This window comes from Cydia strobilella, chromosome 24 (assembly GCF_947568885.1).
Source record: "Cydia strobilella chromosome 24, ilCydStro3.1, whole genome shotgun sequence".
In the NCBI taxonomy this organism is placed as follows: domain Eukaryota; kingdom Metazoa; phylum Arthropoda; class Insecta; order Lepidoptera; family Tortricidae; genus Cydia; species Cydia strobilella.
The window spans coordinates 4,487,347-4,507,938 of NC_086064.1; the positions used below are offsets into that span (position 1 = coordinate 4,487,347).

A 20,592-nucleotide genomic window follows, 5' to 3' on the forward strand; every position below is an offset into this window, starting at 1 on the left:
GTCATTACAATTTGATTCTTATTCCCTAGCCTGCAAGACGATTATTTGAACGGTTTCAAGTTCGACTCAGGTTATTTCAATCATAAAATAACGGTATTCTATTACTCCTACCTCCTACATTGTGTGTATCTAGTAACATTTACATAATAGGGGATATTACTGCAATGTTCTGCCACCAGAGTGCAGCACTAGCTTTTTTAGTAAACCATAGCCTATCAAACCTGTCAAAAACCTGTTAAAAGTACAGTATGTATAAGTTACTACTTATACATACTGTACTTTTAACAGGTTTTTGACAGGTTTTCAGAGATAATAAACTATGACATTGATGCATCTAGGCGGTTTGTTTACAGAGGACCTACCGGGATACGCGAATCCGAAATTTCGCTATCTGCCTCTTTATCGCTCGAATATGCAAGTGACATAGGTGTTTGTAAACGTAATTTCGATTTCTTGTTTCACGATAGACCCTCAGATTGTGGTAGTGGCGCCACCTACGCAGAGTTTCGCGTAATATTCCCTATAAAATACATTTATATAAATTCTTAAAATATATTTAAAAATGTTATTATTATAGCATAATTGATGTATTTCACTAACATATTAACACTGTGTTCTGCTTCCATCGCACGCTTACTAACATCGACTTTCCTTGACTATACCGAAATGCGTAAAATTCACACGCAGCAGACTAAGTCGAGGAAGGGCAAGCAAAAGCCGAACAGGGAGCAATACCAGAGAATTGGTTAGTATTTAATTTTGATATTTATATAGGCGATTGCACCATATATTTATCTGTATATACAGTCAGAATTTAATTTTTGTCACTGACAATAGTATGAGGTTTCTAGCGACTTTCAAATTGTATGTGACGAAGTACGAAATGGATCGGGGTTATTTCTTCGAATGTACAGTCAAGGGCATAAATATATATACATTCCCAGTTTCAAAAATATGTGTACGCTCTTACACCTTAGACAATAAAGTCGTGTTCACATATTTTTGAGCCATTTGTCTGGATCGATATTTTTGCCTTCGACTGTACAACTGCTCATGAATCATGAATGATCATAAAGATTGATTTTAGCAGAGAATTTGAAATAGAGGCGGATTGTCAAAGTAAATTATGTAGCCACAGTAAATTTACCGCCATCTTTTGACAGAAGATTAAAACTGTTAGGACGCCATTTGACTTTGATCCTTATTATTTCACTGATATGTGTTAATTTGTTAAAAATCAAAAAGTAACGTCATCTACTCGACACTAGGCCAAAGGTATGGTGCAATCTTTTCGAACGACGGCGCCATACCTTTGGCCTACTACAAATTTAATACTTAACAGTGAAATAATAAGGATCAAAGTCAAATGGCATTGTAAAAGTTTTAATCTTCTATCGAAAGATGGCAGTAAATGTACGGTGGCTACATAATTTACCATGCCAGTAACTCTCTATACACTATTGTCTTTGATTTTAGTATTGTATTGTATCAACTATTACTAACATATCAATAATTGTATGTAACCATCATAATAACGTTAATGTGATGTTTGTGTGGTAACGTTGCATGCGAATCGGACGCCCAGCCGCAAGAATCTCCGCCTGCGTCGAAGGTACAACTACAACCTTATGATGAAGTACATAAGATTTATATTCCTGTGTGCATTTACACTCAAAAAAGTCGTTTTGCATAAAAAAATTCTTTTATACAAAGTAATTCGTTTACATTGTTCTTAAAAAATAATTAAAACATAATTCACCTAGAAGTTTGTCATCGAGATGTATTACTTGCATTTCGGCACTGCTTTAAAAAAATACTCGTATCTTGTTCTGTCACAAAAGAGAAATGTGGTATCTAGGCAGGGTGGCTTAAAAATAAGTGCATTCCCGTTGCCAGGAAGGTTTTGGGATTATACTGAGCAACTTTTACTATGGGACCAACCACGAAATCGCGAAAAAAAAAATTACCCTCCCATAGAAAATGGACGAGACAAAATGTATGAAACAAACAAATTTTTTTCGCGATTTCGGGGTTGGTCTTATAGTAAAAGTTGCTCAGTATAATCCCAAAACCTCCTTGGCAACAGGAATGCACTTATTTTTTAGCCACCGTGTATATGGGATGCATACAGAGTTACTGCCTTTCAACTTTGAGTATCAGTATGATTGATGTATTTTCAAAGTAGTGTCGTTTTTTTTCTTCAATATGTCAAACGAAAGTGATGTATCAATGTAACGCATTAACAAACCAAGAAATGATGGGCCAGCTTATAATAGTGTCAACATTATACCTGCTAATGTGCTAATCTAATTTGACAGCTAGATTAGATGGTTTTGCACTTAGATGATCTGACCAAACGGAGACCCCTTGTCTGTAATTTTCTGTACAAAAAAGTCTGCCAATTTTTGCGGGGGAGGGGAACGTTAAATGTATACGTAACGTAAAAATAGCCATGTCAGATAAACGTCACTTTTTAAATCAAGAGTGAATAGACATCTTTTAGGTAAGCATGATCCATCCTAGACTGCATCGGCACTTACCATCAGGTGAGATTGCGGTCAAGTGCTTGCCTTTTTGTAATAAAAAAAAAAAAAAAAAAAAACGTCAGTACATACATTGTGTATGACCATTGGCCGACTAATATCGACAGAGGGGAACGCCTGTTGTTGCAATATTTTACAGTACTTTATGTGTTGTAATATATATCTGTCTATGATTTTGAAATACGTGAAGGTACTGAAAAAAATTGTAAATAAAGTACTTTACCAAGCTTGTGTCATTGTTTAATTTTTTTTATTTTTTTTTCATTATAGGAACATCGCAGCTCTCAGATGCATATGGAGATGGAAGATGACTCGACCTCGGTGCGGTCGGCGGACACGCCGGACGTCAAAAGTAAGTAATGCAATTTGTAATAAAAATATTGCTTTTCGTAGTTATTTTTGAAGATGGCCGTTTTGTTCTTCGGCGGAAGCGATGGCAGAAAATGGTAGGTTAATATTACCTATAAAAGGTATGAAGGGGGCAAACATTTCTGGGATGTTTTATAAACAAGATGCTTGGCATTCGAGGGGTTAAGATTAAGTTTATGAATTATTAATATATTAAGTCATGTATTTAGAAGTTAAGAAATCTAATCTGTGTTGGGGGTTATGCGTTTGACTTTGGTGTCGACACTGTCTACATTGTTATAAGTTGATCTGTATTGTAGTGTCCGAGCAAGAGCCGGCGGCCGGCGCGACGCCCGTCCCCGCCGCCGCGCCCGCACCCGCACCCGCGCCCGCGCCCGCGCCGCCCTCCCCCCGCGCGGCCGCCCCCGCACCGCCCGCCCCCGCGCCCGCGCCGCCCGCCGCCGCCGCCGCCAAGCGCCCCCACACCGACGACCACGTGCCCGCTGACAGGAAACCCGTGAGTACACTACCATCCATTTTACCCTCGATCTGTCGGCGTTCTCTTCTTCCGAGGGTCAAATATCCAATGGTTGTCGGCCACATATTGCAGTAAAAATATTGCCCGTTTACAAGCGGCAAGCGACCGTTTACAATATGCGATCAGAACTCTACTATTCCAGATTACTTTGTCCCTAAATCACCACACAAGCTCACTTGGACGCTTGTAACCCTTCAACAAAACGTTTAACATTGAGTTGTTTATTCCCCAGGCCCCAAAGAAAGAGAAAGGCCCCGCGCCTTTGCCGCCGGGCGCGTCGCCGCCGGCCTCCCCCGCGCCCGCCGCCGCCGCCCCCGCCCCCGCTGCCGCCCCCGCTACCACCGCCCCCGCCCCCGCCGCGCCCCGCAAGCCCCCCGCGCCGCCCCCGCCGCAGCAGGCGGCCGGCGAGCTGCTAGTCGATCAGGTGCCCTCCTACTTACGATTCGAATTCGAAATTCGATGTCTACATTTAATTACATTCAATATTTAAGTGGCAACAACATTAGCGCTGTCAACTCTTTCCCGCATATCGTTTATTTATTTGTTTAAAAACAAAAACTTAAATAATGCTCGACTACAATTTTTTTATGTAGAATTTTTGTTTGTTTAAATTACTTTTACAATTATTTGTTTAAATTTGAACTTGAACAAATATAAATGGTATTGAATATTAAATATATTAATAACGGGTCACTAACGTGTTTTAAGTCGAAAACGCTCGACATGTCACACGACGACTTAAAACACGTGAGTGACCCGTTATTAATATATTTAATATGTCTGTGTCTCATGGAAGTTTTTGGTATTGAATATTATAATCGAGAATAATTCCTACTGAAATACTATCTAAAAAGAATTTATTTTGTTCTTGTTGATTAAATAAAGGTTTATATGTATGTCAAGTAGGCTGCATCCTACGGTATGTATTAAAGGGCGTCTGATACTCAACTAATTTATTTTTGTAGGTGTGTCGGGAAGCGGAGAAAGTGGTAGAAGAAAAACACAAAACGCCAGAGAAAAAAGACACAAAAGACAAACCGAAACCCGAGCCGAGCTTAGAAAAAGAACCACCCAGAACAGTACAGCAGAATTCCATCGAAAAAGACGTTAGAGTTAAGAGCAGACCTAGTTCCATAATCAGCGATTCCAGCACAGAAGGAAAAAAATATATCAGGACAGATTCCAGCGAAGGAAAGAAATATTCCAGAACGAATTCGGTAGAGAAGGCGGTTGTAGAAATTGAGAATAGAACTAGGGAAGAGAGGAGAGAGAAGAGCAGAGAACGGCAGAGGGAAGAGAGTAAGAGTATAGAGACAAATGCTGTAGAAATTAGGCCTGTTACGGTGAGTTTTACGACGTTTTACGTATTTTTACCTTTGAAATATTATTCATAGTAAATTGAAATCTTGCATAGCTTTATATTTCATAATTATATTGAAACGGCCTTGCGAGTGGGGTTGTTGGAAAAGAAAAAGAAAAATCAAACTCCGCAAATATTTACATTGGGATTTATTAGGAAGTAATATAACCATTTTCTATTATGTAACTTACAGATATCATGTTTCAGAGTTAACTGTAAAAACAGTATCCTTACAAAGTCCTAATTTAATGATTTTGTTGTTAGGCCACGTACACACTTGCGGCTGCAACCACGGCGGCGCACCGCAAATCCGTGCAGTGTCAGTCCATGCGATCATGCGCGGATGCATATAAAAAACGAAGTCGCAACTTGCTTCGCGGTCCGCTGCTCCAGTTATAACCTCAAGTGTGACCCTTAAAATTATAGTAGATCAACTTTCACTGCGATTAGTGACAGTATTAGAACCAGACTTTTTTTTTGCAGCCGCCACAACCCAAAGAGCCGATTCACAAGCCATCAGCGCCCCCCCTCCCCGCCGTCGCCCAGCAAGTGGTGACCGTGGCCACGCCGGTGCTGGTGGCCGTGAGCGAGCGCGTGTCGCTGGTGGTGGAGCCGGTGGAGCCCAACTCGCTGGCCGCCACGCCCGCCGGCCTCGTCACCGTCACCACCACGCACCCGCCCGTGCTGGCCGCCAACGCTCCCGTGAGTACTACCATCAACATCCAATGTCAATCCGCTTCTGGATATAGGCCTCACACAACAGACATTCAACAAACAACAGTCAGAATAACAAAAATATAATGCTAGCTGTGTGACCAACGCTAGTCATAGAGTAACTTATACTAGAGCGGTACTGTCATAGTAAATTTTGTAACCCCAGTAAATTCACTGCCATCTGTCGACACACTTTAAAACTAAAAATGAAGATTTATAAAAATACGATAGAATGTATTTAAATATAGATAAATGATTTTTTTTTATTTGCATTAATTATTTTTATGATTTTGACCCATGTTCTTTCACTGATATGCGTTAAAATTGTTAAATAACAAACGAAACCGTCAACGCCATCTATACGACTGTAGGCCAAAACTAGTAGCGCCCTCTGAACGAGAATCAAATTTTCTTGATTTTCGAGGCACGTTTTTTCCTTAGACTGTATCCATCTATTACGGAGTTATATCTATCTTTGCGCTAGTATAACGCACCCATGAACGCCACTGAACTCTATCTTTACCTCACCCTCCATCTCCAATTAATTTCCGCTTTTCTACGAATATCATCGCCTAGTTACAAAACTGTGTTTGCGGTTATGCGGTCTCCATTTAAAAACCAGTTTGCCCCTTCAGCCATCGGTTCTGGCATGTGTGGTGTGGCATGTCCAACTATAAACGACCGAGCGACATATCACTCCTTTAACTCCACAACTTCGATGTTGGATGAATAATACACAACATATCATGTAACGGAATACGAAATAGAATCCCAGTTTCTCGTTGTATTAAAACATCATGTCATTATTTGTTTAAAAATCTCAAATGACAATATGTTTGCAGCTCCCGCCCAATGCGGTGACGATCTCTACGACGCCGCCCATCGCCGACGAGGTGGTCATCGTGGGCGCCGGCTCCTCGTCCGACGACGACTGCTTCGCTCCCTCGTCGCTCGACTCGCTGGACTGCACTAATTCATATACGGGTAACTATCGTGGCCAGCTGACGGTCTTTCCACAGCGATACAATCGCCTGACGATTTTGTTTATTCACAATAGCTTCTAAACTATCATCTGACAAAGTATCAAGCGGGAGGCGATGACTAAATTTTTTTATAGACTTTATTTGCTGCCATTCATCAACCCACCAACGGAGCGGCAGCTGACGTTCACGAGGGTTCATCATACATAGCCGTTAACCACTATATGAGTTTTTGCCCCGGAGGCGATTGGTCATGGAAATCTGTTCCTGGCCCGCGGTCTATAACGGGTGACGGGACTCGGTAGAAATCGAGGCAAATCTTCAATTATTGTAGGCACACCTATAGTGATTTATTAACTAATGCATTAGTACTTGGAGGGTGAAATCTATCATGTAGACTCTTTTTCTTTTCAAGGTATATTATTTTTTGCAGAGAAAACTCGAGGGCGCAGGTTGGACAGCAGCGAAGTGCTGATACTGAGCCCGGGCGCCGCCGGCGACTCGGGCGTCTTCGACGACAGCATCAACAATGTCAATATCAATGTGAGTATTTAACCTATCGAACGCCAACAACAACTAAAGGCGTGTGCCCACGTCATGAACACCTGTTAGTCTTATGGCGTACGCTGTCAAAGTATCCTTCACACTTTCAAGTAAGGTTTACAAATGCTCGCTTGAGCCCGTGACCTTGGCGTGTAAGTGAAGTTTCTGTTTATGACTTAAAGCGTTCAAAGGGAGAATGGTCGACGGGTTTCCAAAATGTGAATACCCCACGGCCTCGTCTTAGGGCAGGGGTCGGCAAACTTTTGAGAATAGCTAAAGGCGGGAGGCATCACAAAGTGTGCCGCAACGTCAACGATATCGTAGTTTAACCCCTTGAGTTCCGGAGGTTTTTGACTTCTTATACATTTGACCAAAAGTTGAGTCAGTAGTGTCTGTAAAGAAATGTAATTTTCAACACACTTGCTCAAAACGACGTTTTTATTCCACCGATTTTTGGCTCATAATCCTAGATATTAAACACGCGTGCTCTTTCAGTGTATTATTCCACTCGTGCTTTTTCATTATATTAACCGACTGAGTTAAAAAGGTAACTGATTGCTAATAATATGCATGGAAAGGGAGCCTTCTTTAATTGGTCGGACTGGCGGGCACCGGCGCGCTCCTCGCGCCTGCGCGGCGCGCGGCCCGGCCGGCCCGCCCGCCGCGCCGCCCGCGGCCGGGGCGAGGGGCGGCCGGCAGTATGACAGATGCAACACACAATACTAACTGTTTTAACTATTAAAATTTGATTAATACGAGTATCTTTTTTTTTCTCGCAAGTGTGTTGAAAAACGTCGTATGAAACGCGTGTGCATTGGTCATTACACACATCGGCTTTCTTATTGCGCGCTCGCTTACAGCTCGCGCGCACAATATCGCCTCGTGTGTAATAACCAACTTAGCACACTTGTATCATAATGTACTAATATGTATTAATATGACGTGTATCTGTTCGTGTTCAGGATACATCGCACGTATCAGTAGTGACGGTGGGCAGCGAGGAGCCGCGCGTGCGCGACTCGGCCGCGCCCGGCTCGCGCGTCGCACGGCTCAGTCCCGACAGTTTCGAGAGGTAACTCTTTATTTACATCTGTAATATCCCTTCAGTTAAACAGCAAATATCCTACACACTCACGAGGGGGTAACCATTATGCATCCATCATTTTTATAGGGGATATTACTGCAATGTTCTGCCACCAGAGTGCAGGACTAGCCTTTTTAGTAAACCATAGAGTAACTTATACATACTGTACCTTTAACAGGTTTTTGACAAGTTTTCAGAGATAATAGAATATGACATTGATGCATCAAGGCGGTTTGCTTACTGAGCACCTACCGGGAAACGCAAATCCAAAAATTCACTATCTGCCTCTTTATCGCTCGAAAATGCAAGTGACAGAGATGTTAGTTAAAGAAATGTTCTTATTTCACGTAGATCCTCAGATTGTGGTAGTGGCGCCCTGGCGTCCCCTACGCAGAGTTTCGCGTAATATTTCCTATTACGTTAGGTTAAATGCCTAGACGGAGGGAGGGGATCGAATATTCGCCGAAATGGATGCCCCCTGAAAAGGTGGGCAACCCTAAGTTTAAGTGTTCTTGAAAAAGTGTGGAGTAATTGACATGTATGTACGTTTTCCAGCAGGAGATCGCAGTCTGACAGCGGGTCGGTGGCGTCGGAAGGGTCCCGGCGCGGCGCCGACGCGGACTCGCTCGCCACCTCGCACTCGCACGACTCGCACTCGCGCCGCTACTCCAACCCCGGCGCCAACAACGGCCTCATGTATCTATACTGTTGCACTACCGCATTCACTAAATACTAAATACTAAATACTCACTCATTACTGCAACTGTCTGAAAGGCTTACTGCAATTTATCAATTTATTGGTTTTCTAATATACACCGAGAGAGAGGTGCACATGTGCACACGCACATGTGAATGATCAAATCAAAACATGGACTATGTCATTTGCGCGAGTTACTTGCGCTATTGACTCGCGCTGGTACATCACGATTGGGTCGCTGATACTATGCATACAAGCTAAGAAAGTTAAGTGATCCCTGTCCAAACAAGTTGGCTTGTAGGAACTTCAAGTGCGCCCTATAGCTAGAATGAAATGAACGAAGCTTTCATTGTATGAGTGACATGTGACACCTGTATCGGTATACAGTCAGAGCCACCATTTTATTGGTATGATATACACATAGATATTTTCATTCACTCATTCATTCCATTCGTCCCAGCTCTTGTGAATCGATCTGTACGTGACACTACTCGAGTGGCGTAGTAAAAGTCCAAACTGATGTTGTGTCCATTTTACAGAGTGAACCAAGACAACCAAGTCCTAGAGAACGGCAACCAAGAAGAGCAAGTGGTGCTCCGACGAAAGAACCAAGATGGACAACCCAACAACAGGATACAAAGGTATGATATTGCTAAAGTTAAACGTACAAAGCTCAACGCATAAGACGCTTCAGTAAAAATGTTCCAGTGATAGTTTCATGAGATCATGAGGTTCCAATGTTAGAACACGAATTAAAAAAACAACTGCCAATTTTCAAAAAGATTTTTGTAGTGTTAACAATGTAAAGTAAACCACGGGGACAACGCCGTCCTCGAAACGTCGGAGGTAAATCTTAAAACTTAAATACGCGACTAAGTCCCGTTGTACAGTTTAATAATGTGTAAAAATCCTGGAATTTTTTAATCAGTGTAATGTAAAGTAAAAATAAATCATTGTGTTAGTCTTCTTATTTAGAGTGATATCTCTTTGTGAATGAAAATAATCTCTTTATTGTATGTATTTAAGTCGACTTTACATTTAAATTTATATTTTTAGGTCGAAAGAAGACATCCACATGGCTAACCTCAAGAAGAAGACGAGGAAACGCACGAGAAAGTTCGAGATAGATGGCGTGATGGTCACCACCACTACTTCCAAAGTAAGATATCGCTTTTTAAAGCAGAGGCGATTTAGCAGCTACATGTGACACTGGCAGATTGACATTCGATTTTCAGCCGACGTTCGACGTGTTGCCTCTCCGTCGCACTTGTAAATTCGGAATTAAGTATGACAGGGATCCAACACGTCGAACGTTGTTCGCGGTAGGCCCTCAGATAAGGTTTAACGGTTAAACTTTACGGACTTGTTGGATAGGACCGACTAGGATAATATTCACGTTCGTATTGGTCTTTTTATTGCGATTATACGATAATTGCCGGCCGAGGCGGCGCGCGCGAGGCACGTCTACACTGGCCGTTTTGTGCGCGAGGACATTACCTCGCGCGTATGCTCGCTCTGAAATAGAAATAGAAATAATTTTATTTGCAGAAAAAGGGTACAATAATTGTCTTAGGTTAAATGTACATTACATACAATCGTTTCACCTTCTTCAGCTGTTTAAACAGCATGCAAATTTACACATCGTTAATAATGAATTAAACCATGCAAATAAAAAACTATAAGGTACAGGAATTTTTCAAGCATACATTATTTTAATTTAAATTTAAAGATAATACATTAGGCTAAAAATATAAAGAACGAACAACAGTAAATTAAACATTATTTACAATTAGTGAAATCATCATTTTACTCTTTATAGGCAATATAATCACTAATGTTGTAGAAGCAGTGATCAAGAAGCCATTTCCTTAGAGTTGTGTTAAACTTATTGCCTTCAAGTGATTTTATTTGAACAGGTAAATTATTATAGATTTTTATACTCATGTTATAAGCATTTTTTCTGTATATATCTGTCATACATCGTGGCTGATGTAAGATATCTTTGTATTGTGTTTCTGTGTGGACCCGGCTAATGAAATTGTTCTTGTATCGAAGAAACGAAATGTCTCACACGTCAATGTTAGGGCAAAGCCCGTTCATTTCATTCTTTGTACCTTTTGTACGAACTGTACCTAACTAGTTTAATGACTGATATAATTGCTTGTAGAACGACGTTCTTAAAACCCCAATTTTCAGGTCATATGGGGCGACGAGGAAAGCGGGCGCACCTGGGACGACCACGCACTGCGCAAACAAGAGCTGCGAGAGATCAAGATGCTGCAGAAGCAGGAACAGAAGCAGTTCCAGGACCTCAGCGCCAAGGAGCAGCAGCTGCGCGAGCAGCAGGACAAGCGGTGAGTCATACATTAAGCCTGGTGAGCGAGCTAAAGCTTTGGAGAGGTATTTAGTTGTGAGTGTGCAGTGAGGACTCGTTCGCACCTCGGCTCTTTAAAAACACCTCCTACATCTAGAGAACGCAACTGTCCATTCCGTCTGCATTCTGTATTATGTTAACTAACTGTATGTTTGTCAGTTTACACAAAATAGGCATAACAGAGTAAAAAATGTAAGTTTATGTACAAAGGCGAACTTATCCCTAATAGAGATTTCTTTCAGTTGCCTTTGATTAATTATTTGCTTACCACGAGTCAAGGAGTTTAAAAAATTGGTCGGTAGTTTTACCACATGCGCCAATTTCTGATATGATAAAGTAAAGTATGGTAAAGTGCGCGTGCGCGGGAAACGACACTATTTAAATTCAACAGTGTCGTTTACCTGAAATTCAGTTCGAGGTGAAAAAAATAATGTTATATTTTGTTTATGTCAGTTTAGCATGCGTTTAACTCAGTATTAGAATGTTAAATGTTTTTCTCAAATATGGACGGCAAAGTCGACGTTGCCGGTTAAAAAGTAGATCGCGAAGTGCGTTGTTAATGGTCAGTCAAAAAATTAAAAAGTTAAAAACATTGCAGTCTCGATTTCGGGACTGCAATGTTGCATACAAATTCCATTATTTGTCGAGTTCCAAATTTTTTAAAAGTTGAAGTGGCCATATCAAATGCAGGCATAGGTCCATTAAACAGCCAAACAGATGATCAGTACTTATTATTATAATGTTGGTACCGCGACTATTTAGGTGTCTCAAATAGGTTGGCGTATTTTCAGCAGAAAAATACACTTCTATTTTTAATTAAAAAAAATAAAACGGCGGCAAAGCAAATTTTATTACTTTTTTCTGTGAAAATATATACATAAGAACGTTGGTTTTGGTAAAATATTTCTATTATATTTGTATTTATTGCGCCATTTTTGAGAAAAGCACTATATATGACTCGGCTGGAAGGCTACTTGCTGGCTTCGGATTCAATTAAACGGACTCCCAAGGTCGTCCGTTTAAAACGAATCCTCAGCCAGCAAGTAGCTACTTCCGAGCCTCGACAATAATGTACTATTGTTTTAGGTTCGAAGCGGAGCTGGCGTCACTAGCGCGCGCGCACGAGACGGACCTGGAGACGCTCGCCCGCGCGCAGCGCGCCGCCGCCGAGCGCGCCGAGCAGCAGCTGGAGGCCGAGCTCCGCCAGGCCGCCAAGAGGCTGCGCGCCGAGCACGAGCGGGACCTCCGCCACTTCAGGGACCAGCTCAAACAGGAGCTCAGGCTGCTCAAACAGGTATTAACATCTAGACAGCGCCCTGCTATACACGGATCCGTAACCGTGAAGATTGCCAAAATTATATAAACACGTGTACCTTTTTTGCACCATATTACTTAAAATAAAATAACTCCGAGTCACATCCGAGTGTCGAGTACTTCCGAAAATGGCCTTTGGCGTCTGATATGATTATTATTATTATTTTATTTATTTACAAGAACGGTTTACACCAATTACACTTACAATTTACGTAATATTAACACACTTATACAAAAGTAACAGTACAGAAATTATTCATCATTCACTCGTTCATATTCTCACAGTAAGCGAGGCACCTGGACGCTAGCTTAGACCCATGATGAAACTATGTGTGATTTTTCGGAATTACCCGATGTCCGGGGATGATTCGGAGTTTCGGGGTAAGTTACCCAAATAAAAACTAACTTACTACACATATGAGTGTTGGTGTTCAGAAAGCGTACCAAGAGCGTAAGTTAGTATATAGAATATAGATAGACCTTATAGACTATAGGCTCAAATTTCGTCTAGTTATCGCATCCCGTTCGATAACTCGTACAGTGATTAAGGGCGATGTGTAATGAACCCTCGTAGACATCAGCTGCCACTCCGTAGGTGGGTTGAACGGCAGCCCCCATATAAAAAATTGTCATCGCATCCCGATTGAAACTGTCGGATGATAGTTTAAATGCTAAATTGTGAATTAAACAATAGTTAGCCATTTGTATTACGGCATTTGAGTAGCGTGTACTGAGGCCCCTCGCATTTGTTTGTGTTCGTGCAGATCCACTGGTCGCCGCTGAGCGTCCGAGCGTACACTATAAGGTATTAATATAAACAAGTTTTTATATATGACAGGTTCATGTGGGAGAGACATATTTCACATTTATTTCATGGTCGTATCATGTGCGTAGTTTTTAACGTTCGAATTCCTTGTCCTCAGGAAGTGGAGCTAGTATCAAAGGACCGTCGTAAGGACGCGTACAGACAGCGGCGAGCGCGGCTCGACGCCGAGCACGCGGAGCGCGAGCGCTCGTTCGTGGCGTCGCTGGCCGAGGCCGGGGACGCGCTGCTGCGGCGCATGCACGAGCACCACCGCGAGCGGCAGGCGCTCACCGACACGCAGTACCTGCAGCAGCGGCAACAGGTGTGTACGCGACTAATACACGACAGGGCCGAGAAATGAGATATATATTAAGAACAAACGCTACAAATACACTCAAGACCTCCACTCGTAAAGTGTATGTCGAAGTTTCTTTGCACGCGGACTAAAAACAAACAGTGGATGTTCCTTGCGTGAAACCACACTAGCAATTTTGGCTCGTGAATCTACGTGATCAATAGGGATCGTGCGCGTTCTACGATCTACCAGCTTGAAACGTCAGAAACTTAATCATGATAATTTTTCACGCAAAAAAATGAGGTACTATGCGTCCCTGTCTCTGTACATTTACGCACGCTCCCTAAAATACTAACCTGGGGAGTTAGGCCCTCAGCATAGGGCGTAACGCATTGTAAAAACGTTACGAGTACGAGACGCGTAGAGTAGTAGTGTAATCGTTTTATAAGTGAAATCTCATTGGTTGAAATCATGGCGTCACTGGCGTCAGATGTCTTCGGCAGATGTATCGACGATCTTACTTTCTAGTCAGATAAAGAAGATATTTGTTTATTTATGTCAAAAGTTTTGTTTTTTACGCTTGTATTACGCTCAATGACGACAGAAATTTCATACGCTACGCTACAACGACGCTTCGTGTGCGGCCTAGTTTGAACTTGTTTACGACATTACGACACGCTTACGCGTCTCTTACGCTCCGTGTGCTGAGGGCCTGACTAAGCGGTTAAGCAAAGCTACACCTTTGAATAGTAATAATTTAACTAATTTAATTTCCCTCAGATAATGCGAACCCGCGAAGCCGCCCTCTGGGAGTTGGAAGAGAAGCAGATCCATGAGCGGCACCAGCTGGCCAAGCGACAGCTCAAGGAGGAGTTCCTGCTGCGCCGACACCAGATGCTAGTCCGACACGACAAGGAACTCGAGCAGATCAAAAGGTAGGTACAGTCACCTGCAATCATATGTTACACAACGAAGGCTGCAAAAATATCTGACACGATCTTATTTGTAGAGCCATAAGAGCGTGTCACATATTTTTGCGGCCTTCGAAGAGTAATGTGGTGTAGTATAGCGATAGCTCCGCCGTAACCCCCACCTCACATGGCGACCGTGACAGGACACGAACCTGCAATCTTCGGATAGTACGTTTTTTAGTATATAGTTGTGTATAGATATGTATAGCAGGTACTTCATTTTCACCCTGCCTCCTGCCATTTTAAATAAATAAATAAAGGACGTCAAAAGTGACGATCGTGCTCTATGTGACAGAAATATAAGCTTTTGTGGGGTCAAATTTTCATGCTGTTTGATAACTGTCAAATAATTAATGTGCCCCATGGCTGACGACGTTGCTGTCTCGCACACATCTGCCCATTCTCAGGTTTTGTGTAAGTAGCTGGTTCGGGGTTTATATGAGAAATTTGACATCTCAATACAAATCTCCTGCCAGCTCTGTTTACAACAGGATAAATTCAACTCTGGTTTATATGAACACAACATTTTTGACTTTGAGCTCGTTTTGATGAGTAGATGGTGAATGTCTTAAGAACGATAGCTTATAAATGCTTCTAAGAAATATTGTTTAACACACCGTACTGTTTCTCAGAAAAAACACCCGCAAAGAAGAAGAGCTAGCCAAAGGCCAGGCGGTGGAGAAGCGCTCGCTGCCCAAACGCATCCGCGGCGAGATGCGCGCGCGCGAGATGATGTTCCGCGAGTCGCTGCGGATCGGCGCGCACCACGACGACGAGCGCGAGCGGCTCAAAAAGGTACTGTAGTTGTCGCGAATAGGTATAAGTAGGTCTAGGCATAAAATAACGTGTAAATAATTGACGATTCTGTTTTATATTCTGTTTGTGTGATAACTGTTTTATTTCCATTTCGTGTGTTTATGTTTTTACTTTTATATGTTTTACTTCTTTTTTGTGCATAGTTATAAGAATCAATGTCCCACAATAAATATTACCTATTCCCTAACTTTGTAAAATAGCGTAAGCTGATTGGCCAATAAATGGATACTGACTCTGCACAACACACCCACGTGACACAGTGGGCGGGGCGCGGTCGCGCTCTCGTATAAATATGACTGCCCAACCTAGCCTCGTCAGTCCGTCAACAACTAGTCAACACTTAACATCTTATTAACCCTAAAATAAGTGTTCTTACTAACCCTCACACTAACCCGGTAACATGGTGGTGGTATTTCTGAGGTAATTGGCAGCGGTAGCTTCACTTCGGTCAGCGCGTTCCAGTCTTCGGCGTACGAGCTTCATCGGAAAAACAGTCTACGCTCAACAATTATGGTCCTTCGATAGCCGAATAAAGAACAAAGAAACAAGTACGCGCTGAGTGTTGAGAATTTCTCCACTCAGATAGAAGAAAGAACAAAGAAACAAGTACGCGCTGAGTGTCGAGATTTTTCTCCACTCAGATAGAAAAAAGAAGCTTGAAAAACGAACGCGCTGAGCCTTGAAGTACGCTTCGGCTCAGACCCTTACCCAATTACCCCTCCATACCCCACTATACCGGCTTGCCGGTCGGACCGTGCTGTGTTGTAGGTTTTCCTCCACTCACGCGTCCTGGCAACTTTCGTTGCATGTGTCACATGGTGATGCCATCACACTGCTTTCGAACGCTCTAGGCATTGCACTTTGTCATTGCGGGAGATTCAGTGCATCGAGGGATTTACGCTTAGGGGCACTGACGTTGCGCTCTGTGGCGTCAGGGCATAGGTGTTAGGCAGGTAAATTTGTATATAGTTAGGGACCCCCCGCGTGTGTGTCAAGAAAGAAGAAGATGTCTACGAAGAGTACGAGAAATCTTCGACCGCGCGCTAAGGGCCCGCCTGCCCCCGCGCCCACAGAGACCCCTACCCCCTCGTCCGGCAAGACCACGTCTACCGAGACACATACATGGAGCAAAGGCTCCACCGGCAACCAAGTGAATAGCGGTGGAGAGATAGACAACAATTCGGTACACTCGAACGCATTCGAAGATACGGTAGTAGTTCGCAGTAGGTCGAATACGCTAGTGAATAAAGACCCCGTGGTCGCGCCGCCGCCGCCGCGGGCGCCGTCTGTTCGTGGATCAATCAGAGGTCGCGAATCGGTAAATAGGGATCGTGATAGTCAATTATCGGTGCTCATGGCCGAGCTCGAGGTTCATAAAGCCGCTCTAGTTGTCGCTCAGAAGCAGTCCGATACTGCCAAATTAAAGCTGCAGATCGCCGAATTGGAGGCGAATTCTGACAGAGGCAGTACCGTGGCTGACGAGTCTGAACGGCGTACTAGGAATTGGGTAGGACAACAGTGTAGGCCACAGGAGCACGACGTCGCGATCGAGAATAGTAAAATTCCCTTGCCGAAGGAGACAGCGCCGCCGCCGCGCGCCGCCGCCATTGAGCGGGGTACTAGTAGGCCGCAACCGCGTTATTTAGAGGTGCCACACGGCAGTTATGCACCTATCTACCATAAGCCGCCCGAGTTACCCTCATTCGGAGGAGATATAACCGAATGGATTTCATTTAGGGCAGAGTTCGAGGACACGTCTCCCATGTTTAGTGCCGTCAATAACGTAAGTCGTATTAGGCGCGCGCTCAAAGGCGAGGCTCGGACCGCCGTGAAATCAATTATGTACACAGTTCAGGACCCGTACGAAATTATGGAGGCGCTAGAACGGCAATTCGGCGACCCGGAGGAAATTGTGTTAACGGAGTTGCATAATATAAAACGTATGCCGCGCTTGTCAGAAGACAACGCGAACATAGCTTCCTTCGCCGCACATATTGCGAATGCCGTCGCAACCATACGTTCGCTGCGACAAGAGCAGTACTTACACGCGCCTGAACTTGTAAACAAAATCGTGGACAAACTTAATCTGATTGTGCGTTACGAATGGGCAAAATATAGGCAGTCTAATAGTCAAACTCCCGGTCTAGTTGCATTATCGGAGTTTTTGAACGAAATTAGCACTGCAGCCAAACGCATCAACCGACATAGGCCAGCTACATCGCGCTATACTGTAAATGCGGCGTCTTTTGAGCGCGGATCTAAGCGATCGAGTCGAACTCTCCCTAATAGGTCTCGCGCCCCCGTGTCTACCCGCGATAGTAGTAGTAGTAGTGGCTCGGAGTCAGATATTCACGAAACTCATACACGCGAAGATGAGTACAAACCTAAAAATAAAAAGTATACTACCGTCGCGCTCGCGAAACATCGCGATAGTAGTCAAACCACACCGTCCGAACCTAGACTCCGCCAGGAATTGTCCGAATCTACTCCGCCGCGCAATACGTGCCCTATTTGTGAAAAGGAACATACAGTAGACACGTGCGCACAGTTTACGGCGGCAGCAATTCCTGAAAGATGGGAGCTAGTGAAGGAAGCGAGGCTGTGTTTTAATTGTTTAAAATCTGCGCATCATAAACTATTTAAATGTAAATACGTTGCGTGTGGCGTCGGCCAATGCGAGGCAGGCCACCATAAGTTATTACACGGGTTGAACGCGGCCGCGTCCGCGAACGGTAATAACACAACGAGCGCAGTAAATACAATTTCTTTCGCGTCGAATAAGCCCGCAGTAATATCAAGCGTTGGCAGTGGTGCAGGCAATACGTCTTTCGCGTGGGGGAGCGAAAGCTTCCAAGACCCGCTCAAGAACGTGCCCACCACTCCGATATTACCTGCAAAACGGGAAATAGCGTCATTATTCGACCGAAACAAACCCGCTCAAATAGGAGCAACCTCTCGGTGGGTTGTAGAACCCGAACCCAAACGCGATTATAAGCCGCGATCGTCCACACTACGCACGCTCGCGCCCGTCGTCGACAACGCCGCGATACGTCATAAGCGACGACGCATGTCGAAGTCCGTTCGCCCAAACATGAAAACTAAAAGTAAATTCGAGTACCTACCTGAGGTAAAATGTTTTTCCGAATACACGCATTTAGTTAGGGCCACGGCTAGGGTTCTGGTTGCCGCCGAGGTAAATAATGCCAAGATGCTCTCTAAGAAAATAGACACAGAGATGAACAAAGGGGATTTGATTATTGCGGAAATATCGCTAATCAAACGGAGCCAATATGAAGCCTTTCCAGAAGAGATGGAGTCCCTGGAAGCTGGGCACGCGCTACCGACAAAATCTCCGCTACGAGCGATCGCAGTAAAATTAGATGAATACGGAGTCATCGTGACAGACGTCGGAAGCAAGCAAGTACCCGTCCTGCACGCTAAGGAAGACTTCGCCAAACTGTTGATCCATCATTTTCACACTCTGTGCAACAGCAATCACTCGACATTAATTAGCGAGCTGAAACATAGATATCACATAGTCGGACTGCGCGGTAGTGTTCGTTATAAATCACGTAAGCGCCAATGGTGTCGGACCTGTAGCGGGGCCAACCTCAAGGTTCCCGTGGGCGACTTACCATTAGAAAGGCCTCAAACGAATCCACTAGTATATAACGCGGCAGCTACGGATAAACCCGACTCACACAGCAAGAAACAGAAATTGCACGTAGGCGACAGCGTCACAGTAATCGACTGCTCCGTGCCACAAAGTAAATGGTCTAGAGGCGAAATCGCACAACTCTTTCACGGCCCAGATGGCCACATAAGAGTAGCCATTGTACACACGAGCGCAGGTGACGTCCGCTGCCCAGTTTCCAGGCTTATTCCTACACGCTCCTCTACTATATACGGTGTTGACACACGTGGGGGAGAACTGTCGCGAATAGGTATAAGTAGGTCTAGGCATAAAATAACGTGTAAATAATTGACGATTCTGTTTTATATTCTGTTTGTGTGATAACTGTTTTATTTCCATTTCGTGTGTTTATGTTTTTACTTTTATATGTTTTACTTCTTTTTTGTGCATAGTTATAAGAATCAATGTCCCACAATAAATATTACCTATTCCCTAACTTTGTAAAATAGCGTAAGCTGATTGGCCAATAAATGGATACTGACTCTGCACAACACACCCACGTGACACAGTGGGCGGGGCGCGGTCGCGCTCTCGTATAAATATGACTGCCCAACCTAGCCTCGTCAGTCCGTCAACAACTAGTCAACACTTAACATCTTATTAACCCTAAAATAAGTGTTCTTACTAACCCTCACACTAACCCGGTAACATGGTGGTGGTATTTCTGAGGTAATTGGCAGCGGTAGCTTCACTTCGGTCAGCGCGTTCCAGTCTTCGGCGTACGAGCTTCATCGGAAAAACAGTCTACGCTCAACAGTAGTGCTTTGCAATAGAGTTCAGATCCGTATAGCACAATAACCACGGTGAGATGATGTTCCGCGAGTCGCTGCGCATCGGCGCGCACCACGACGACGAGCGCGAGCGCCTCAAGAAGGTACTTTACAATAGAGTTCAGATCCGTATAGCAAAAGAAGCTACAAAGTGCTAGCCAAAGGACAGGCAGTGGTCCGAACGGCTAAGAAGGTAATTTAGAATAGAGTTCAAATTTGTAAACCACATAATATTTGTTCTCAGGATGAAAACCTAAGCATAGGGCTGTATAAGCTTGGCAGTATTTATTGAATTCCTACAATTAATGCCTATTTACGAAACTGAAACCGCAGCGGCACTAGAATGAGATTTATAGTAAATTTATTGAGATTAATAGAATACTCTAAGAACAAATTAAATTACTTTCTTATGAAAATATTTTAGATAGGTTTTAGGTTAGGTTAGGTTAGGTTAGATTTTTTCCTTTGTATTATATTTATTTCGTTTATCCTAATAATATCCTATCCATTTAGGGAAGGGTTGTTTACATATTGTGGTTGCGGTGCCGTGACCAGGATACATTGCGAATAATCTTATTTATTCTACTATTTGAATATCTGAATCATTTAGCCGAAATAAGCGCCATATATCATCATAAACTTATATTTTGGAAACCTTGTCACAATAAGATAAGGTCTAACGGTCACCTAGGTTTGGTGCTACTTATTAGTACTATCTATATGTATACTAAATGAATCTATTTTAT

The 20,592-nt window shown here is 43.4% G+C and overlaps 1 protein-coding gene across 6 annotated transcripts in view; it reads left to right on the forward strand.

The window, feature by feature from the left end:
* LOC134752111 (interleukin enhancer-binding factor 2 homolog) overlaps nucleotides 1-20,592 on the forward strand; it is a 141,756-nt gene that overhangs the window by 106,978 nt on the left and 14,186 nt on the right. For 4 of the 6 annotated variants that reach the window (XR_010128734.1, XM_063687676.1, XM_063687673.1 and 1 more), the window contains exons 9-24: nucleotides 2,814-2,895; nucleotides 3,212-3,408; nucleotides 3,662-3,853; nucleotides 4,395-4,772; nucleotides 5,273-5,491; nucleotides 6,346-6,487; nucleotides 6,917-7,026; nucleotides 7,989-8,098; nucleotides 8,666-8,806; nucleotides 9,347-9,448; nucleotides 9,864-9,966; nucleotides 11,004-11,161; nucleotides 12,268-12,475; nucleotides 13,419-13,622; nucleotides 14,376-14,530; nucleotides 15,199-15,361. Coding sequence is in view for 5 of the 6 variants with exons in the window: in XM_063687676.1 (XP_063543746.1) it covers nucleotides 2,814-2,895; nucleotides 3,212-3,408; nucleotides 3,662-3,853; nucleotides 4,395-4,772; nucleotides 5,273-5,491; nucleotides 6,346-6,487; nucleotides 6,917-7,026; nucleotides 7,989-8,098; nucleotides 8,666-8,806; nucleotides 9,347-9,448; nucleotides 9,864-9,966; nucleotides 11,004-11,161; nucleotides 12,268-12,475; nucleotides 13,419-13,622; nucleotides 14,376-14,530; nucleotides 15,199-15,361 (2,664 nt within the window). In the remaining variant the exon portion in view is untranslated. Of the gene's footprint in view, nucleotides 1-2,813; nucleotides 2,896-3,211; nucleotides 3,409-3,661; nucleotides 3,854-4,394; nucleotides 4,773-5,272; nucleotides 5,492-6,345; nucleotides 6,488-6,916; nucleotides 7,027-7,988; nucleotides 8,099-8,665; nucleotides 8,807-9,346; nucleotides 9,449-9,863; nucleotides 9,967-11,003; nucleotides 11,162-12,267; nucleotides 12,476-13,418; nucleotides 13,623-14,375; nucleotides 14,531-15,198; nucleotides 15,362-20,592 lie in introns of those variants that run through there. The other 2 variants (XM_063687678.1, XM_063687677.1) reach the window with 2 other exon arrangements.